The 18,083-nt window shown below is 60.1% G+C and overlaps 7 protein-coding genes across 7 annotated transcripts; 5 read left to right on the top strand and 2 right to left on the bottom strand.

The window, feature by feature from the left end:
* Window positions 1–185: 185 nt before the first annotated feature.
* Window positions 186–986, top strand: PAN0_020d5911 (30S ribosomal protein S17; the record flags this gene model as incomplete). The annotated part of the gene is made up of 3 exons (XM_014798605.1): window positions 186–221; window positions 361–639; window positions 720–986. 3 exons carry the CDS (start codon window positions 186–188, stop codon window positions 984–986), a joined length of 582 nt encoding a protein of 193 aa, XP_014654091.1.
* A 407-nt stretch (window positions 987–1,393) lies between these two features.
* Window positions 1,394–3,307, top strand: PAN0_020d5910 (uncharacterized protein; the record flags this gene model as incomplete). The annotated part of the gene is made up of 1 exon (XM_014798604.1): window positions 1,394–3,307. One exon carries the CDS (start codon window positions 1,394–1,396, stop codon window positions 3,305–3,307), a length of 1,914 nt encoding a protein of 637 aa, XP_014654090.1.
* A 66-nt stretch (window positions 3,308–3,373) lies between these two features.
* PAN0_020c5909 (inositol phospholipid biosynthesis protein Scs3) lies at window positions 3,374–4,417 on the bottom strand (the record flags this gene model as incomplete). The annotated part of the gene is made up of 1 exon (XM_014798603.1): window positions 3,374–4,417. One exon carries the CDS (start codon window positions 4,415–4,417, stop codon window positions 3,374–3,376), a length of 1,044 nt encoding a protein of 347 aa, XP_014654089.1.
* Window positions 4,418–4,693: 276 nt separating this feature from the next.
* On the top strand, window positions 4,694–6,201 carry PAN0_020d5908 (leucine carboxyl methyltransferase; the record flags this gene model as incomplete). Its single annotated transcript, XM_014798602.1, has 4 exons — window positions 4,694–5,272; window positions 5,343–5,810; window positions 5,876–6,039; window positions 6,114–6,201. 4 exons carry the CDS (start codon window positions 4,694–4,696, stop codon window positions 6,199–6,201), a joined length of 1,299 nt encoding a protein of 432 aa, XP_014654088.1.
* A 2,059-nt stretch (window positions 6,202–8,260) lies between these two features.
* Window positions 8,261–9,051, top strand: PAN0_020d5907 (uncharacterized protein; the record flags this gene model as incomplete). The annotated part of the gene is made up of 2 exons (XM_014798601.1): window positions 8,261–8,479; window positions 8,548–9,051. 2 exons carry the CDS (start codon window positions 8,261–8,263, stop codon window positions 9,049–9,051), a joined length of 723 nt encoding a protein of 240 aa, XP_014654087.1.
* Window positions 9,052–9,414: 363 nt separating this feature from the next.
* PAN0_020d5906 (uncharacterized protein) lies at window positions 9,415–13,103 on the top strand (the record flags this gene model as incomplete). Its single annotated transcript, XM_014798600.1, has 2 exons — window positions 9,415–10,421; window positions 10,505–13,103. The coding sequence occupies 2 exons, from the start codon at window positions 9,415–9,417 to the stop codon at window positions 13,101–13,103; spliced, it is 3,606 nt and encodes a 1,201-aa protein (XP_014654086.1).
* A 2,425-nt stretch (window positions 13,104–15,528) lies between these two features.
* Window positions 15,529–17,793, bottom strand: PAN0_020c5905 (uncharacterized protein; the record flags this gene model as incomplete). Its single annotated transcript, XM_014798599.1, has 1 exon — window positions 15,529–17,793. One exon carries the CDS (start codon window positions 17,791–17,793, stop codon window positions 15,529–15,531), a length of 2,265 nt encoding a protein of 754 aa, XP_014654085.1.
* Window positions 17,794–18,083: the final 290 nt, after the last annotated feature.

Genomic DNA, 18,083 nt, shown 5'->3' with positions numbered 1-18,083 from the left:
GGCGCTGTGTTTTGCGGATGATCAGACGGGGCCAGGCATGGCAACGGCAAGCATAACGATGGTGCGAAGTAAGGATCGCAGCAAGGATGGTGGGCTGAGGTGAAGAGGCGTTTGACACAGTTGGCTGGCTTGGATGGGTCGAGGAGAAGGCCAGAGCGCCGCTTTTCAGGGTCCAATTTCTCCGCATGGTCAGACGACAAAGCATGACTAAGCACCGAAAAGTGCCGTCTTCTCGCCGTCTTGGCGCCAAATTGTGGAAATCGACTTAGCAGCTTCGTAGCCATCTCCTCACTCCATCATCATCCTCATCTTTGCTCGTTCGCCCGCTCGCTCGCACGCACGCTGCTCTGGATCCAATAGCTCGTCAGCACACGGTCACATACTACCGGTCACGCACATTCGACTCAGCACACGGACGGACTCTGTCGATCTCCTCTGCAGTCGCTTCGACCTAGACGTACACGAGCACAGCCTGTGCTTCTCCGATCCGCAGTCACTGCAACAAACACTCCCACGCACGAGGACACAGCCGTCATGGCGATCCAGACGATCGAAGGCATCGTGACCAAGGCAGGCGTGATGGCCAAGACGGTCACGGTCACAGTGGAGCGCCGCTTGATACACCCCAAGCTGCTCAAGGTAAGTTGGAGGCAGCGGCCAAAGTGCCCAACCATGCGTCGCTGACATTGATACTGATGATGACCTTGACTCGTGCGCAGCCGTTCATCCGCCACAAAAAGTACCTGGTGCACGACGAGCAGAATTCGCTCTCGGTGGGCGACAAGATCGTGGCGTCGGCGTGCAGGCCGCTGTCGGCACGCAAGCACTTTACGCTGCTCGACAAGGTGGGCACCGAGGCGGAGGCGGAGGCCCGCCGCGCCAAGGCTGCGAGCTACATGTCGGCAGAGGACAAGGAGAAGGGCCGCATCGAACAGCTCGTCAAGAACGAAATCGCCAAGCGCGCCGGTCCCGGCGGCTCGAGGTGATGCTTGCCTCCTCTCCAATCTGCCCTCCATTCTCAAGCCCTTGTACTATATCCCACCCACTCGCAACCAAGCTTAACACTCACGACTCACGACCTTGTGTGTGTGTGTGTGTATCGTTGATTGCTGTTTGCATGGTGATCCGTTGAAGATGAGCCAAAAATGTGACCAGTTGTTAGATCGAGCGCGCTCGTTTAGACTTGTTTCTGGCGATACGCGCGGCTATCAGGGTCCACAAGCGAGCCGCGGCGGCCCAAAAAGCGACGTTGGGGACGCGGCGCACTCCGGGCCTACAAAAAGCCGGAACAACACGCTGAGCCTACACAACCTCGGCAGCTTACCTCCGCACCACCTACACCTGCTCACTTGCCTGGCCGCCCGAACCGCACACAGGCGTGGGAATAAGCGCCATGCCGAATCACACACCCGCCACCGACGGTGGTGAAGACCATCTGCGTCCGCCGCCAGCCTCGGCGTCGTCGTTGTCGCTGCGCAGCGAGGCCGACACGGCGGGCTACATCACCGCCTCCTCCAGCCGCGTCTCGCATCTCGATGCCGATCCTGTTACGGCTCTGCCGCGAATTACGATCGGGGGTCTGTCGTCGACACCCGTGCGTCGCATGGCACACAGTCCGTCGGTCGACTCGCTCAGCACGGGCGATACGAGCGATGCGCCACACATGGCATCGCTCAGCTCCGTGACGACGTTCGTGCCCACGTCGCTCACGAGCGACGGATCGGACGACGAAGAACCCAAGGAGCCCAAGGAGGAAGAGTTCGTGCCATCGTACGAGTTTGATCTGCGCGATTCGCACGAGCGCACCGACGACGAGGCAGATGCGAGCGCCGAGTACGACGCAACGATGCTGGGCGAGGCACAGGAAGGGGATGTGTTGACCATCAGTCACTCGCATTCGACGAGTCTCGCTACGCATCCGCACTCGCGCGTGCCATCCGAATCTGCCGTGCGTTCGTTTCTCCCCACGAGTCTGTCTGCATCGTGGCCAACGCTGCCACCGTCGGCAGCGAAGCTGCAGCGTCGACGACGGAATCTGCTGCTCAAGCTGCTCAAGACATGGGAGGGTCGCGAGCAGGTGTTGCAGTTGAGCCACTCGCTGGTGTTGCTGCTGCATGCATCGCTCGACCATCCTGTGCCGCGGTCGTACCGCGCCGCTATGCTGAGACCGGCAGGTGCGGTGCTGGCGCTGTCGTTCCCCAAGCCAGTCAGGGTGGCGTTGATGCAGAGGATCTATACGACCGCCGAGGGGATCGATAACTTTCGCCGCATCGTACTGATCGCGCGTTGGATCACGGCAGCGACAGAGGCGACCATGGAGCATTGGCAGCACCGCAAGCTTGCGCGAAAGCAGAGCCAGGTGGAGCTCGAGGAGAAGTTGACGGGCGAAGAACCGCGCGATAAAGCGTCGGACCACACCAACAATCCCACGTGGCCGACTACACAACCGTCGTTCGACGTGTTTGAGGAGCAACACCACTCACCCACCCCTGCAAGGCAGAGCGGACAGGCGGTGGGTGGGTTTGTACAGCGGGTGCGGTGGGTTTGGTCGAGGGTCTGGACGGTATCCCACGTCGAAGCGGCGGCTGATACAGTGGGCACTATCGGGGAAGCATGCGAGACTGCGGCGGTCCTATGCGGTGGAGGGATGTTTTGGCGCGCCGTGGGAATCCAGCGTCTCGGCCTGCCGTTCCTCTCGCGTCGACGACGTCGGGGTGTGGAGCACATCGGAATCGTGCTTTCGCTGTGTAGCGTCATGCTGAGCTTGGTGGCTCTGCGGTTGGAGCGCGCCTCGCTGCGGGCAGATGTGCGGTCGGCACATCGACGCATCACGCGCGCCAACGATAAACTTGGCTGGGCAAGCGATCTTGCCGGCACAACGATCGACCGCAACCAAGCCCTATCGCTACGAAAACGCAACCCCACCCGATCCCATCGCCCCGCCCCGCAGGAGAAACAACTCCAGATGCTCGGCGACCTTCAGGATGCGACTGACATCGACGATGTATCCTCCTCTTCATCGGCTTCGGATGATCATCCGCATCCAAGAGGACAGCATTCGAGTGTCGATTCGCTAAGACGCTCGACGGAGCGCGCACTGGTTCGCGCCGAAAGCGACCTCAAGACCGCGCGTCGAAATGTGCGCATCAACTCTTGGCTCAAACTGGCCAACTGGTCCGAAGCCATCTTCCTCGCCTACGAAGCCGCCGCCCCCAGCATCGACAAGGACGCAGTCGAAGCTTGGACCGGCGTGGCTGCTAGCACCATCCGCCTTGCTGCTCTTTGGATCTCCCTCCGCTCGTCATAACCACATACCCGAATGTAACGATTCCAAGTATTCCATATGAAGATTACGTGAGGGTGAGGGGGGTTTCTAGTTGGATTTGGGAAGGACCATCCAGGCGGCTAGAGCGACGATGAGGCCCGACACTTTCTCCTGCGGCGTGTGGAAGTAGATGGCGGTATTCAGCAGCATCCAACTCCACAACCCCACCAGTGCCACACTTGCCGCCACTGCCAACTTCGCCTTTTGCTCGCCCACTACCGCCCTAGCCCTCTGATCCACCTTTGCATCCCCGAACACCGCCCTGCCGACTGCAGAGTTCGCGACGAGTGCAGCGAGGTAGGGAGCGATATCTTCGAGCAGCAGTAGCGACGAGAGCACCATGATGAATGTATGGCCCGAGATATCGTGTCCGCCCCTCCACGCTGCTCTGATCGACTTGGCCGCTCCGGAGCTTGCAAAGAGCGCGGGGTGGGTTGTGGACGATAGCGGCGTGCGTGTTCGGCAGTACATCTCCTCCACCTTGCCCAAGCCTGCGTTGGAGCCCGGCACACACACTGCGCCCGTGGCGGTCAAAATGCGCTCTGCCAAAGGTGGACCGAAGAACCAGTTGGCAAACAGCAGCCATGCACCCGTCGCCACAATGTAGCGAAGCACCGAGATTGACACCGGACTCGTAATCGTCGCCTGCTCCTGCCCCGATCTAGCCTCGTCCTTCTTGAGTCGAGGGGTGGCGGGGGCGAGACGCAGGAAGAACAGCTGCGCAAGCCACGCAGCCGTGGTCCAGAGCCACGCCTTCTTGACAAAGATGCGGTTGACGATGTTTTTGCGGTTCGCCCAGTAGTTGAGTGCGTGGTGCGGCGGCAGTGCGATCGTGGGCGGCAGCGGCCCAAGCTGCGTACTTCCATCCGCACCAGTCTGGATGCTCGGAGCCACAGCAGCACCGGGCAGCGTAGAGGGGAATTGGGAGTCGGCACCCGACGAGAGGCGGAGGTTGTTGATGTGCGTGCCGTACGCGATGCTGTACGCGGTACCGAGCAGCACGATGGAGCTGAGGTACGCGACGAAGACGATGTGGTGACGCTGCAGCCCGAGCGGCAGCGCCGAGCGCCGTTGAGTGGATGGTCGACTCATCTAGATGCAGCGTAGGTGGATGGAGGGTGGGAACAAGGAGTGGAGCGAAAGAGGTGGATGCCGGAAGAGGGGTTGGAAGGCGACGTGTTCGCAACCGGCATTTCACGGTGCCGAAGTGGAGGCGACGTCACTGTCCCGATGGCCAGAAATCGGGCGACTGCGCCCTCCACTTTTGGGTGATTCACGTGGGCGCGAGGTGAAAGTGCAAAGTGTTGGTCTTCGACTTTTTTTGGCTCTCGATGCTTCTTCCACCTCTGCGGGCCGCACTCTGTCGCCATGGCGTCCAACACACCGCTGCGCGATCCGTTTGCTACCGAAGACGACGAACCACCACGCTCAGGTGCGGGTCGACCACCTCCACGCACCTCCCGATTCGGCGCACCAGGTCCCACGCCATCGCTACGAGCCACACCGCCCACTCAGCCGTCGTCACGACCGCATGGATCGCTCGGCGCACCGCGGTCACTCGGCCTCTCGCTAGGAGTGCCGCGCTCGCGCATGGTCAGAACTAATGCTGTCGAGCATTCCGAGGCGGATGGAGGGCGCAGGACGGTGCAGACGGACGATGCGGTGCGTGCCACCGACTCGGACGCACTGCTCTCGCGACTCTCGGCGCTGCGTCTGGGCTATCTTTCCCCCGAGCCGTACACGCAGGAGTTTGCAGCGGCAAGCGCGTCGAGCGCGCGAGGGATGCAAGATTCAGCGGCGCGCAGGTCGCCGCTCATCAACATCGGCACGTTCCTGCGATGCAGCACCATCGACCAGCACGTCGAGACGTTCCTCATGGCCGGCACGGGCAGGAAGCAGATCATCTCGATAGGCGCAGGTAGCGACAGCAGGTACTGGCGCATCATGGTAAGCACAGACAACAGGCTTCCGAATCAATTTCGCGAGTGTATGTCGCTGACGTAGCCTCTCGGGATAGTCGGATGCACGACTGGCGGGGCAGCTGCAGCAGTACATCGAGGTGGACTTTGCCGAAAACGTGCAGCACAAGCTAGCATGCATCCGCAAGAGCAGTGTGCTCCAGTCGCTTCTCGACGCACCTCCATCCGACGCGAGGCAGCGCGACGAGCAAGGCAGATGCGTGCTTCGGTCGTCTAAATACTCGCTGCTTGCTGCCGACGTGCGTCTGCTCCACCCGGACACGCCGGAGGCGGATCGGATCGAGGCAGACAGCGTGTTCGGAGGGCTGGACGCGAGCCTGCCTACGCTGGTGCTGTTCGAGTGTGTGCTGGCGTACATCGAGCCGTCGCGCGCCGACTGGCTGCTCGCGCACCTCGGCGAGCGATTTGCGCGCATCGAGGCGGTGAGCTACGACATTGCGCTGGCGAGCGATTCCGACGCCTCGTCAGCGTCGAGGTTCGGCGAGGTGATGCTGGGCAATCTCGAGGTAAGCCCAGGCTGCTGCCGCTTAGAGACCAGAAATGTTCACCAACTGACGCCTTGTGACTACAGCGACGCGGGTTGGAGATGGCTGGAGCGAAAGCGTATGCGACGATATCGGCGCAGAGCCGCCGCTTCGTATCGGCATGGATCGGCGATGGATGCAAGACGCCGCAAGTGGAAGCCACGAGTCTGTATGCAATCTGGACCGCGCTGCCGGCGAGTCAGAAACAAAGGTGCGTCCAGATCTCGGTGCGGAGCGGTGCGGGTGCACGATGGGCGGATCTGGAACTGACGCTGCTCTGCATAGATTGTCGCGGCTCGAGGGGTTGGATGAGCTGGAGGAGTTTGATCTGCTGCTTCGGCACTACTGCATTGTACGTGCGTATCGCGAATAAAGTGGGTGCGGATCGCAAAAACCGGGCTTGGCCATTGCGTATCTCAGGTGCGTGCCAAGGGGTCGGAAGAGGGAGCAACAATGGCAAAGCGAATCGCAGGTTGACCGGTCCGGCAACGGCGTCGGAGCCACGCGTGATGCAGAACCGAGTTTCGGGACAATCTCGCCTCTTCCCCCCCACGTTAGTCGGACGAGGCATTTCAGCCCGCTGCATGCCGATTGCAACTCCGCCTCGTATGCAAGGCCCTGGTGTTCCGACGCAGTTCGGATGGCCCGGTTGTGGTGGATAAGAGCGCGCAGCTTTGGTTTCTCGTGCAAAAAAGGCTGCTCTGGGGGGGAAATCAAAAACTTGCATGGAAGCTCCAAAAGGTTCGCCTCCCAAAACACGGGCTGTAGAAGGCTCTGCGTGCAGCTGCGCATCGGACGGCTTCCTCGGACCGTCTCCGACAGACAAATCGAACAACAAAGGGATTCGGGACCGTGCCGTCCGAAAGTTTGGCACACGCACTCACTCATGCACGAATGAAGCTCGTTCCTCCCCACCAGAGAGAGCTAGTTTGACCCACCAAAGCTACTACAGTTTGACTCAGGAAGTCGAGCATCGCGGATGGTCCGGTCTAGAACCTGTTTCGTAGCCAAGGAGCAAGGGGGCTCGGCAAGCGCTGTCTGAGATAGACGAGATTGAGTACCGGCTGGGCTGGGTTAGTGGGTTGAGATTGCCGAGCCCAAAAAAAAGGAGGGAGAGAGAGGGAGAGAGGCGATCCGAGTGATCTGCCCGTGTTGATCGCGTGGAAAGGCCGGAGCAACGCATGAACCCGCGCGCCTTCTCGCCCGTTCCGTGGTACTGGCATTGTAAGGGCCGGCGCCACGGGATGGCATTGAATGTTGGGGTAGAGGGAATGAAAAGGGAATGAAAAGAAAAAGAAAAGAAAAAGAAAAGGCGGAGGAGCATCCGACGGCACTGGATTGGGACGGGACGGATTGCAACTGCACGCGGGCATCGATGCAGAGCGACCCGAGAGAGAGAGAGAGAGAGAGAGCTCGCATGATAGAAAGGCCTTCATGCGGGGCGAAAGCAAGAGTGCCAGCGAAAGAGAGAGAGAGAGAGAGTGAGTGAGGGAGGTCGGAGGCTCGGCAGGCTTGCGGCTCCGCGATTGGGTGGATTGAGCGCAGACGGCAGGGGTTTGGCAGTTGAAAGAGTGCGGCGTAACCTGCTCGGCTAGCGTCGGGCATGCCGCTTGGCTGTCGGCCTCTCCAAGCGTTCGGGAGTGGTCCGGCTTTGCGCCTCGCATGCCCATGCCCACGTCGGCTGGCGGGCATGACGCTTTTGCGTGCCAATCACTCACTCGCTTGTTTTCGGACACGCCCGCCGCTTCATGCACTCGGCCTTGTTTCAATGCTCGCATGCTCCCACCCACGCTTTGGCTTGCCGTGATCTCCGTATGCACTGCTGCATGCATGAATGCCCCGAGCTCTACAAAGAAAGGAGCTGACCCAGGAGGTTGGGAAGGCGGGCGAAACCGAAATTGAGGCTCCGACCCACACAGTTGCAGGCGGTTGCAGCGGCATGCACGAATGCCAAGACGCATGAAAAAACCGCGAAATCGAACCTAGACTTGCTGCTGCTGCTGACGCTGGTGGTGGTGGTGCTGCTGCTGCTCAGCTTACAGGCCGAAGTTTGTGATGCGATATCGGTGTCGGAGCTGGGATGTTTTTGGACCAACGGTCTGATATCCGACGTGGAATGCATGATCGAAACGAGCGAGCGTGCATGGTGAAGGCATGGCGGAGAACCCGGGTTTTTCCGGACGCATGCACCTCGAGAAACAAAGGAGCGAGGCGACCGAGCAAGCGGTAGTTTGCAGGTCTCGCTTCGAATATCCGGGCGTGCAGCTGCTGGTTTGGCCTTGCCGAAGCGCTGCCACGTCGAAGCCCGACGGGAGGCGAACTGCTGATGTGCTCCTCCTTTGATGCAGCCAACGCATAGGAAAGCGCCAAGCGAAGTGTTTGTTGACCGACGCCACCCCACCCTGCCGCCACCCCTTACCATCTTGGCTCGCATGGGAGTGTGCATCAAAGGTCACAGTGCAGCCGTATCCGTCGTCGCACACCCGACGCTGCTGCTGCTGCCGCCGCCGTGCATACACAACCCGACGGGACGGCTGGAAAGAGGGGCGAACAATGCGGCTCGTTACGAGCAGCCGAAGGCGGATGCGGGCGGGACGTGCGCTTCGGAATTCGCCGTCGAGGTCGAGATTTTGGAGAGATCGGCCGGCATCGTGCAGGTCGCGAAAGCGGAGCGGAGCCTGAGCTGGCCTTGATCCCACTCACTCCTGTGACTTTCGAGATTTCGGACGCTGGCCCGCTGTGCCGCTGTGCCGCTGCGCCGATGCGCCAAGCGCTCCACCATGCACCGCATGACGCGCGCCGCCCATCGAGTCCACTTAAAGAGCTGTACTCTGCAGGCTGCAGCCCAGGTGGGCTTCCGCTGCACCGTGCCGGCCTCGTTTCTCCGACTCGTGCCGCTCCGCTGTGCGGTGTTGCGGCGGATGCAATTCCGATGCCCTGGACCGGAGCAGTCTCGGTGCAGGTGCACGGCGCACGGCGTAGAGCCCCACGATCCGACTGTACTCATTTCGAAAACACATGCCGACGTTCGCTCGGCGTTCGAGGCAAGTCGGACTTGGCGAGCGTCGTGGCGAGCGACGTGGCGAGCGTCGATGAAGCGCTGTGGACCAACCGAATGGGCAAAGCTCGCTTTTGCCGTCCAAGTCGGGCCAAAGCTGCTTCCCGGCACAAGAGATTCCCGGGAACCGAGTCGAGCAGCTGCAGCGTGTTTTACTGTATCTGAATCAATTTTTTATTCTAATTTGATTTCTGGGCGGCGTCGGTCCGAGTGCGGTCGACTCGGAAGCGGACAAAGCGAGTCTTCCTTTGCTCTGGGTGCCGGTCGCCGTCCGTTTTTTCCCCCTTTCTTTTCCTTTTCCCCCTCTTTTCTGACGTGCCGAACGTGATGGCGTTGTGATTTTGGTGCGAGCGGCTGTGCGAGCCGATGCGCTTCTGGGCAATCTCACCCACTCTGCCACCCACTCCGCCCAACCCAACCCAAATCGGCAGCGCCAAATTGGACCGCCAAATTGGCCCAACTCGTGGCTCGATTCGGCGCCGCTTCTGCATGTCGCTGAAGCGCTCAGTCGCTCTGTCTCGCCAACCGATGCCGACGCCGACGCCGAGGCTGCAGCGAGACGCGTCCAAGAGTAACACCTCGGCACCGCTCCCAACGGCCACGCTATACTCTGCGCTACGCTGCGCTACGCTGCGCTGCACTGCGCTCCACTACGCTCCACTACGCTCCACTACGCAAAAGCAACACCACACTACGCTAGCTCTATCTCGCCGCCTCTGTTTCTGTTGCTGCATCACCTCGCCTAGATCCTGGGTGCGCTCCACTCGCAACCGCTGTTCCACTTCCACTTCCTCTTCCATTCCTGCATCCCCCCCTTCCCCCACCCGAATCTGCTGTGCTTCCCTCTCGCCCGCCCGCGAGCTCGCTACAGTACGCCAAGGTACCTTACCGCCAAATACGGCCCTCTTCCACCACCACCCAGATCCTGTCACTCTCGCATCAAACCGCCCAGCCATTGCGCTTTCTCCCTTCGTCCTCGTGTCAGCAGCGCTCGGGGCCCAGCCCTGCATCCGACTCGAATCGATCCTCCTCCTCGTGCTTTACTCCTCGTGCTCGGGCTTGTGCCCGTGCTCGTCGCCGTCCTTCTCGTCGGGCTTCTCTGCTTTTGTCTCAGTCGCTGCTGCTGCTGCCGCTGCCCCGTCGTCGTCGTCGTGCCCGCTGGCTGTTTGCCCGCTGCACATCCTCTTGGTGCCTTACCGCCAATCTTCGCACTCCGCCTCCGGAATTCGCTCATCTCGCTCGACCCCGGCAACCTCCTCCTCCTCCTTCTTTTCCGACTCATCAACATCCGTCACCCAACGCTCCCTCGCCTCGACCCGCTGCATCTTCACCCCGCTTCCATACCTCACTCCTCTACACGCTCGCTCGCTTCATCTACAATCTGCGATCCTTGATCTCGGACAAGACGCCGTCGAGGCGGAAGCACTGCAAAACTTCCACTCGTGTGCCTTCGCCCTTGCCTTTCCCAACTGGCTCCGTCGCCGCCCCCTCTATCTCTCCCTCCCTCCTGCGCACTGCACCACCATCGCGCGAGCGTTCATGTTCGACCACCAACAATCCAGCACAAGCGTCTTCTGGCTTGATCCACACCCCCAACCACATCCTCGCTCTCCATCAGCATGCAACATTCGGGTCACGATCCATACAAAGACAATGTCAGCTCCTTTCACCGCGACGCCAACCGCGACCGCCAACACACCATGAGAGACCCTCATCCCGCCGACGCTGCTGCTTTCGACCGCCGCAGACCTCCTCACATKCAGCCTTCGGGCCTAGCTCACAACCACCCGGACTACGATGCTTCACACTACCCTCCCAGCCTCCCTCCACGCCAACGTACCGCTCAAGACGGCTCGCCTGTCGCCATGAACGCACATGCGCACAGTCAGCACCAGCACCACCCGCCAACGAGCCGCTACGCCTCCGAGCATCCCTCGTCATCGGCGCTTCCCCCCACACAAGACCATCCCTATCGCTCCTACGACCCGCGCGACCCAGATCCACGCCGGCATCAGCAGCACCCGGACGACCGCTCCACCCGATACGCATCGCACTCCTCGCACTACGACAGCTACGACCAGCGCCACAACTCAGCCCACGATGCCCAAGCTCACCAAGCGTCCTACCGCCACTCCCCGAGACTTCACTACTCGCATCTCTACCCTTCCCAGCCCCACCCTCAACACGGTTATCGCTCCGAAGAACCGCCGCCTTCCGGCGCACACTCCCGCCATGGATTGCCCTCACCACGCCATCTCCACCGTGCCGAGCCGCGCTATTCTCCCCCAAGCGACACCGCCGCACGAGACGCGCCCTCGCACCTCCACAGGTACCCGCCCGCCACTCATCAGTATGCTCGCCGTCGCTCTGACACGGCCTCTCTCGACGCGCACACGCCTCTGGATCCACACAACGGCGCAGCTCCCAGCTCTTCTCGCGCTGCCATCTCCTCTTCCTCCTCCTCGTCCAACCATGGCGCTGCGACATCGTCTGCAACCGCGTCGGGTGCCGGCGCGCCGGTTGGCTCCACCTCCGCCGCGAGGAAGCGCAAGAAGCAGTTCAAGTACATGCTCGAGCACAACGTTTCAGAGCCATCCAAAGCTTCCGCCGCTGCCGGTCCCGACGACGACCACGAGCGCGATGGTGCCGATCCTGCCGATGCCACCGAGGGCGCTCCCGGTCCGGCGCAACCGCACAAGGAGAGCCGCAAAAAGGTCAAGAAGGCCTGCGTGTTTTGCAAGCGCAGCCACATGCCCTGCGAAGAGGCTCGTCCGTGCAAGCGATGCGTCAAGCGTGGCATCTCGCATCTCTGTCGCGACGCCGAGCCCGCCAGCGCTGCAGGTGCAGCCACCACCTCGGGCACCACCTCGTCGTCGTCTGCCTCGAGCCACATCGCCGCCTCGACGCCCACCAAGCGCAGGTTCGGCGAGGCGCGCAACCACGCGCTCAGCCGCCGCAACAAGGCTGTGGCAGAGACCGAGTCCGACTCGGACGCCGAGAGCATCACCTCGTCCGCCGCGTCCTCGCTGCGTCCGCGCACGGGCAGCGATTGGCGCACGAGTCAGCCGTTCGACATGATGGGCGTCATGCCCGGAGCCACCGCACGCGATCCGGACATTCGCCCCTCCATGTCCATCTCGGGCCTGCTCAGTCCCGCCAAGATGGAGCTGCAGCGCCGCCCTGCCAAGCATGAGCCCGTCTCGGCAAAGGAGCAGGAGGATGCATGGAATCGCTCCATGGACGCGCGCATGCAGTCCAAGATGAAGCACATGCTCGAGGCCGGCCCTGCCGCGGCGGACCTGAGCGACATCTTTGGCGAGATGCCAACATCGCTGCTCATGACGCCTGCCATGGCCAACCTGCCCAAGGCGCAATCGCTGCTGCGACCCAGCTCGGCCGAGCTACCCGCGAGTCCGCGCAGCGCCGAGGTGGGCAGGTTGAAGCGATCCCAGTCTATGACGGCCAGTAGCACGCAGGAGCACGAATGCGAAGTGGACGAGGCTGGGTTCAAGCTGCCACTACGTCCGAGGCATTTGCTGCAGGAAGAGATGGCCACGACTTCGGCGCTGCGAGGAGGCAAACCGAGCTACTCGTACACGTTTGGTTATGCCAAGCTTGCGCGCTGGATGCACACGCGCTACTCACGCGAGAGCTGTGAACAAGTCGATCGGTCCCTGGCAGTGATTCGACCGAAGCTCATGGCACTCTCACGCAGCTTACCCGAGGAAGAGCTGATAGGAGTCGAGGATAACTTCTACCAGCTTCTTGCGTGGTATCAAGCCAACGTTCTTGAAGCCATTCCGATCCCCATGATTGTCACCCGTCGAACGGGTGAGATCTACGCGGCCAACTCGCATGCATGCAAACTGATGCAACTGCCCGAGACGATATTCGAGGGCGGCCAGATCTGTCACTACCAGCTCGTGACCGAACCGGACTGCGTGAATATGTGGGGCAAGTACGCCCAAGAAGCCACACGCACCCTCCCCACCCCCCCAACGCAGAATGTGACCCTCGAGGTCGATCGCAGCTTGTTGCTGTTCAATCGGCCCGCATTCGATCCTCGCACCGGCGAAATGCTCGGCGACGGAACCTGCCCCGACGGCTCAGTCGCTGTGCTGAGGAGAAGGGTCGTGGTGACGTTCGAGGCAAAGGTCAGCAAACACGGCCTGCCCTTCCTCGTGACCGGCTTCATCATCCCCATCCCCGAAGATTAATGCCTCTGTGTTTCGTTTAATCCAACTTTTACGCCACCCCATGCTCTTGGCTATCTGGTCCATGCTGCCAAAGTCGTTTCTGTGACGTCAGGCAATGTGTGATATGACGACGGTAGGTTCCTCGACGCCATCCACCCGCTGTGCTGATGAGAATGGTCGTAGTCACATTCGGAGCTAAGGTCGAGGTGGGCAAACACGGTCTGCCCTTCCTCGTGACCGGCTTCATCATCCCCGTCCCCGAAGATTAATGCTTTTGTGTTTCGTTTAATCCAACTTTTACCCCCCAATCCATCTTTGTGGCACTGCTCTTAGTGACCCTGCGAAGATGGTCTCTGTGACACCAGGCGATTGAGTTGGCGAACAATCGTGTTCTACGCCAATCGATGCTTGTGGCACGGCTCCCATTGACACCGCGGAGCTTCTTGTCTCGATGCCAGGCATTGCGTGGGATGGCAACAAATCCTGCCCCTACGGCATCCCCACAGGGCTGAGACGTGAGAGTCGTCGTCACGTTCGAGGCTTGGCTTCATCTTTACCATCTCCCAAGACAAAGCTTCTGTGATTCGCTCCATCTACTTTGACTTCTCGCTTCTCCTTGCTTGTGGGGCTTGCCACTGCTCCCATTGATATCGCAGAGTTTCTTGCTGTGACGCGGTGCAATGCGCGAGATGGCGACGGAACGTGCCCCGACGCCATCCACCCGCCGTGCTGCGAAGAAGAGTCGTTACCACTTTTGAGACTTTCCGTTCCTCGTGACAGACTTCATCGATGGCGACGCATGCTGCTCTACCGCAACCCCGCAGTACTGAGGAGGAAAGCCATAGCCACGCTCGAGGCTTTTCTCGTGACCGGGTTCATCGTACCCATTCCCGAAGACGAGCGCATTCTATTCTGTGTTTGGTCAACTCGACTGATACCCCATCTCAATTTTGCGGCTTTCCACCGCTCCCACTGACATCGCCAAGGTTGACTTGGTGACGTCAGACAATGCGTGAGGATGGCGACGGATCGTGACAGGCCTAGTCGTTCCCATTACCGAAGGATCCCCGAAGATTGGTGCTCTTTTGTTTTGCTGATCAATCAATACGCCACCGCAATGTTTGTGGCTTTCCACTGCTCCCGTTGACATGGCGGAGAATCTTGCTGTGGTGTGGGTAGCGTAGGGGATGGGTTGTCATGCCAAGACTGGCTCCACTCCATGTTGTTGTGAAATTGATCACCATCTTTGCATGGCAGGCAATGGGCGAGATTGACTGTTGGAGATTCGGCTCGAGACCGCGCTTTTGTGTTTGCTTACTTCCGCCTCCCGATCCTTGTGGCTTTCGAGGATATCGACACTGCGGAAGCTCTTGCCAGAACACAGGCCATGCTCCTGATCGTTGGCAATCAAAGCTCTCCTCTAGACCGCGCATTTATGGTTCGTTTGATCCAGTAAAACGCCTTCCGATGCTTGTGGCTTTCCACCGTTGCCGTTGACGCCGAGGTTCTTGCTGTGTGCAGGCAACGTGTGAGAGGATTTGTCGCGCGGAGACAGTGCGGTAACGGCGTTGTAGTGCCGACCTCTGATATCAGACCATCATAGAAAGATCTGCTTGGGGCTGGCTTTTGTGCTTCGTCTTAAGTCCAACTCGAATTCTTGTGGCCTGCAGCCTAGCACCGCGGAGGCTCTGGCTCTGTCGCAGGCGGTGTGTGAGATGCTTTATCGTGCAATGTTGTTGTGACAAGGCGGATGCTACTTGACGCGGGTTGTTGCACACAGTAGTCATCGCTTCCAACCGTGAAGCTCTGGATGTAGACCGACATGGCAGACCAACATCGTCGGTCCACTAGTCCGTCGCTGTTGCATCCGCATGGAGACTGTTTCAACGAACTGCTCAGCTAAAATCACGCCGTGCTTGGCCAACAGACAGCTTGTTTTCGACGCGGCCTGGATTGCATCCCAATCCCTCTCCTCAAGGCAAGGACCCTGTTGGGCGATGAGCAAAACGATGGTGGATGGTGCAAAGCGGACGAGACTTTGAGCAAGTGGCAGAGCAACACAGGTCGATCCAAAGTAGAGATTTTGCGAGCGAAAAGCGAAGCATACGGTGCAGTGCAACGACGCACACAGAGTGATCACGGTTAACGCTCACGTCTTTCAGATGGTTCAGCACTTTCTCATGGGCGTTGTCCGAGGCCTGAGGACGGTAGTCTCATATCCGAGCACCAGCTAGACAACATGCAGCACCGCAAAATCAGCCTGGCTGAGCAAGTGCAGTGGCTCATGACCAACATACCAGCTCGAACAAGAACCGAGCACGTCTCGACGACTGTTGTGTTGACCACCGCACCAAACGAACTTTCGCACCGAAATGTTTGCGCATCTGCTGGTGGCGCTTTGGTAGTCACCATGGACATTTCATCTATATGCAAGTGTTTCGTATCTCTACGAGGATGCGGGGGTGAATTGGATGCTTGCGCCGACGAGCACTCTGAGCGTATCCACTACGGGTGGGATGGCGGCCAAAATGAGCAATATCGCACCGAACAGCACAAAACTCAACGATGCAATAGCCATGCATCTCGGAGTCGAAATCAAACTGCTAGCACCAATAGCGCCGGCGGTGCTACCCATGGCGATACCGATGGTGAGATAGTCCTTGCTTCCGGCGTCTCCGTCGTTCTTGGGGTCGAGACCGAAAAGTCGGAAGAAGGGATCCTTGACGATCGTAATCACGATGCCGGTAACGACGACGAGAATCACTGTCATGCTTTCGTCCGCGCCGATGGTGAGGGATAGCTCGATCGCGAGCGGGGTGGACATGAACCGGCTCGCAAAGGCGAGGGCGCGTTCGGGGGCGATTCCAATAGCCCCGGCCACTGTAGGCCAGACAAAGACCGATAGCATCGAACAGGGCACTAGCACAGCTAGCATGTCGACGAGGTGAAGCCAGAGGTCTCGACGGTATCGATACATCGGAATCGCCAGCGATACAATACCGGCATCGAGGGTGGAGAAGAGCACGTCGCCTGCTCCGATCACGGGACCGGTGTAGCCGGATGTCGACCAGAGCACCGTGTACTTTGCGTCCACCGAGTACGTTGAGAGAGTGCGGCGGAGCGTCCAGCCCCGTGCAGCGCCAAGGCCCCAGAGAATGAGGACGGTGAGGATCGAGGTGGTGAGGATGGGGTGTGCGAATCGACGCATGCGTGGCGGGACGATGGTGATGCTGAATAGGAACGTCAGGATGTTGATGCCCAGAAAGAGCGGCAGCGAGATGTTGACCAGGTAGAAGACGGGGAGCCCCGCAACGACGATAGTCAGAGTCACGAGCCACGGGATGCTGGACCAAAGTCGCTCGACGAGTCGGTCGACTGCATCCATCTTCTCCTCTTCCTCTTCCTCTTCTTCCTCTTCCTCCGAAGATTGGGACTGCTGTGGTTGCTCGGCCTTGGACTTGGAGTCGTGCTGGTTGGGTGGGCTATCGTTGCTGACGGTGATTTCGCTGTCTGCGCGACTGGGCCTGCGCGTAGCTCCCGGGCTACAATCCGCACTCATCCTTGCTGGAGTTGGAGGTGCGAGCGTAGGCACGACGGTGTCTGCTTCGTGCTCGAGCGGTTCAAGCTGTCGCTGTTGGATCCTGGTCTGTCGTGCGCTAAAGATCCACTCGTCAAACGTGGGCGACACCGCCTCGTTACCCGCGCTCTGCGGTCTTCCGCTCCTGCCCCTTCTGTGTGGGGACTGCGATACGCCTCGGTCGAAGCGTCTTGCGAGCGACCTGCTTCTTGCAAAGCCAGGATGATCGTGACCCAAGCGCGGCGAGGGATAGTGATGCTCGCGCACGGGCGAATGCGACATGGCATACGGATCTCCCTGCTGCCTTGCAGTCTCGAGCTGCACGTGCGTCAACTGTCTCTCCGCATCTCCCACCCCTGCTGCTACTGCTGCTACGGGAGCGGTGACGACTGCAGTCACGCCCGTTAAGCCCTTGGCCAAACTTGGCTTTTCTCCCACCGACAGCGTGTGAGACAGAACCCCTACGAGCGTCGCCTCGCTCGTTCTCCTTCCCTCTTCGTCTACCTTTTTGCTGGCGAGTCGGTGCTTGGCGCTGGCTATCGCCCAGCGGCCGAGCTTGTGGAGGATGACGGGGAAGGCAAGGGCGGCGAACTGGGAGGCGGCGAACCAGCCGGTGATGAGGCCGATTTCGCGCGCGGCGATGATCTCGCGCGCGGGGATGAGGATGAAGCTCGGCGTGAACATGACCGACATGTAGCGGAGGCAAAAGTCACACGGCGCCTCGAGCAGCGCCAGCAGTGGAGCGAGCAACACTTTCTTGCCGTTCTTGCGCGCGAGGAAGCGGGTGGAGAAATAGTCGGCGAGGAGGAGCAGCGCAAAGAGGAGAAGCATGGCGATGACGGGGCTGGGGAAGCGGAAGGGTGCACGGTCCATGCCGAGCTTGATCGCCCATACCAGCACGAGCAGCGCAGTAATACCGATGGGGACATGGAGCCAGTTGGTGAGCAGATCGCGTTGCCGTTGTGAGTCGGTGAAGAGAAGACGGATAGCGAGGAGGATGTGAGAGGGCGATCGGATGCGATCGACATATGGACGAGGGGTGCATGATTGGCACTCGGTATCCGTGGGTGGTGAAGAGAGAGGAGTAGAGTGGACCGAAGGCTTGGTGGGGGATGGTGGAGTAGGGGAAGCCATGGTCGAAGTCATGAAGGGAGGCGGAGGTTGGACAGGCGGGAATCGATGAGCCTGCGGGTCGGGCTTCGAAAAGCTATATGCACACCCCCTTCAACCCCTCGTGGATATATGTATTCCTCACCCCTTGCTCACAGCATACAGCGATCTCCCTCAGCGGGCCTTTGTCCCTTTGCTATGCGCTCGTGTGGCGGTGTACGGAAAGCTCCGAGCGCGCGCTGCTGCACGAACATTTATCATGGGGGTGATGCAGAGGCGTGTGCATGATTGGCACTCGGTATCCGTGGGTGGTG

Source organism: Moesziomyces antarcticus, assembly GCF_000747765.1.
Source record: "Moesziomyces antarcticus DNA, scaffold: scaffold_v10020, strain JCM 10317, whole genome shotgun sequence".
Classification (NCBI taxonomy): domain Eukaryota; kingdom Fungi; phylum Basidiomycota; class Ustilaginomycetes; order Ustilaginales; family Ustilaginaceae; genus Moesziomyces; species Moesziomyces antarcticus.
Note: the sequence above shows the minus strand (reverse complement) of the source record. Positions and strands in the feature narration are given on the sequence as shown.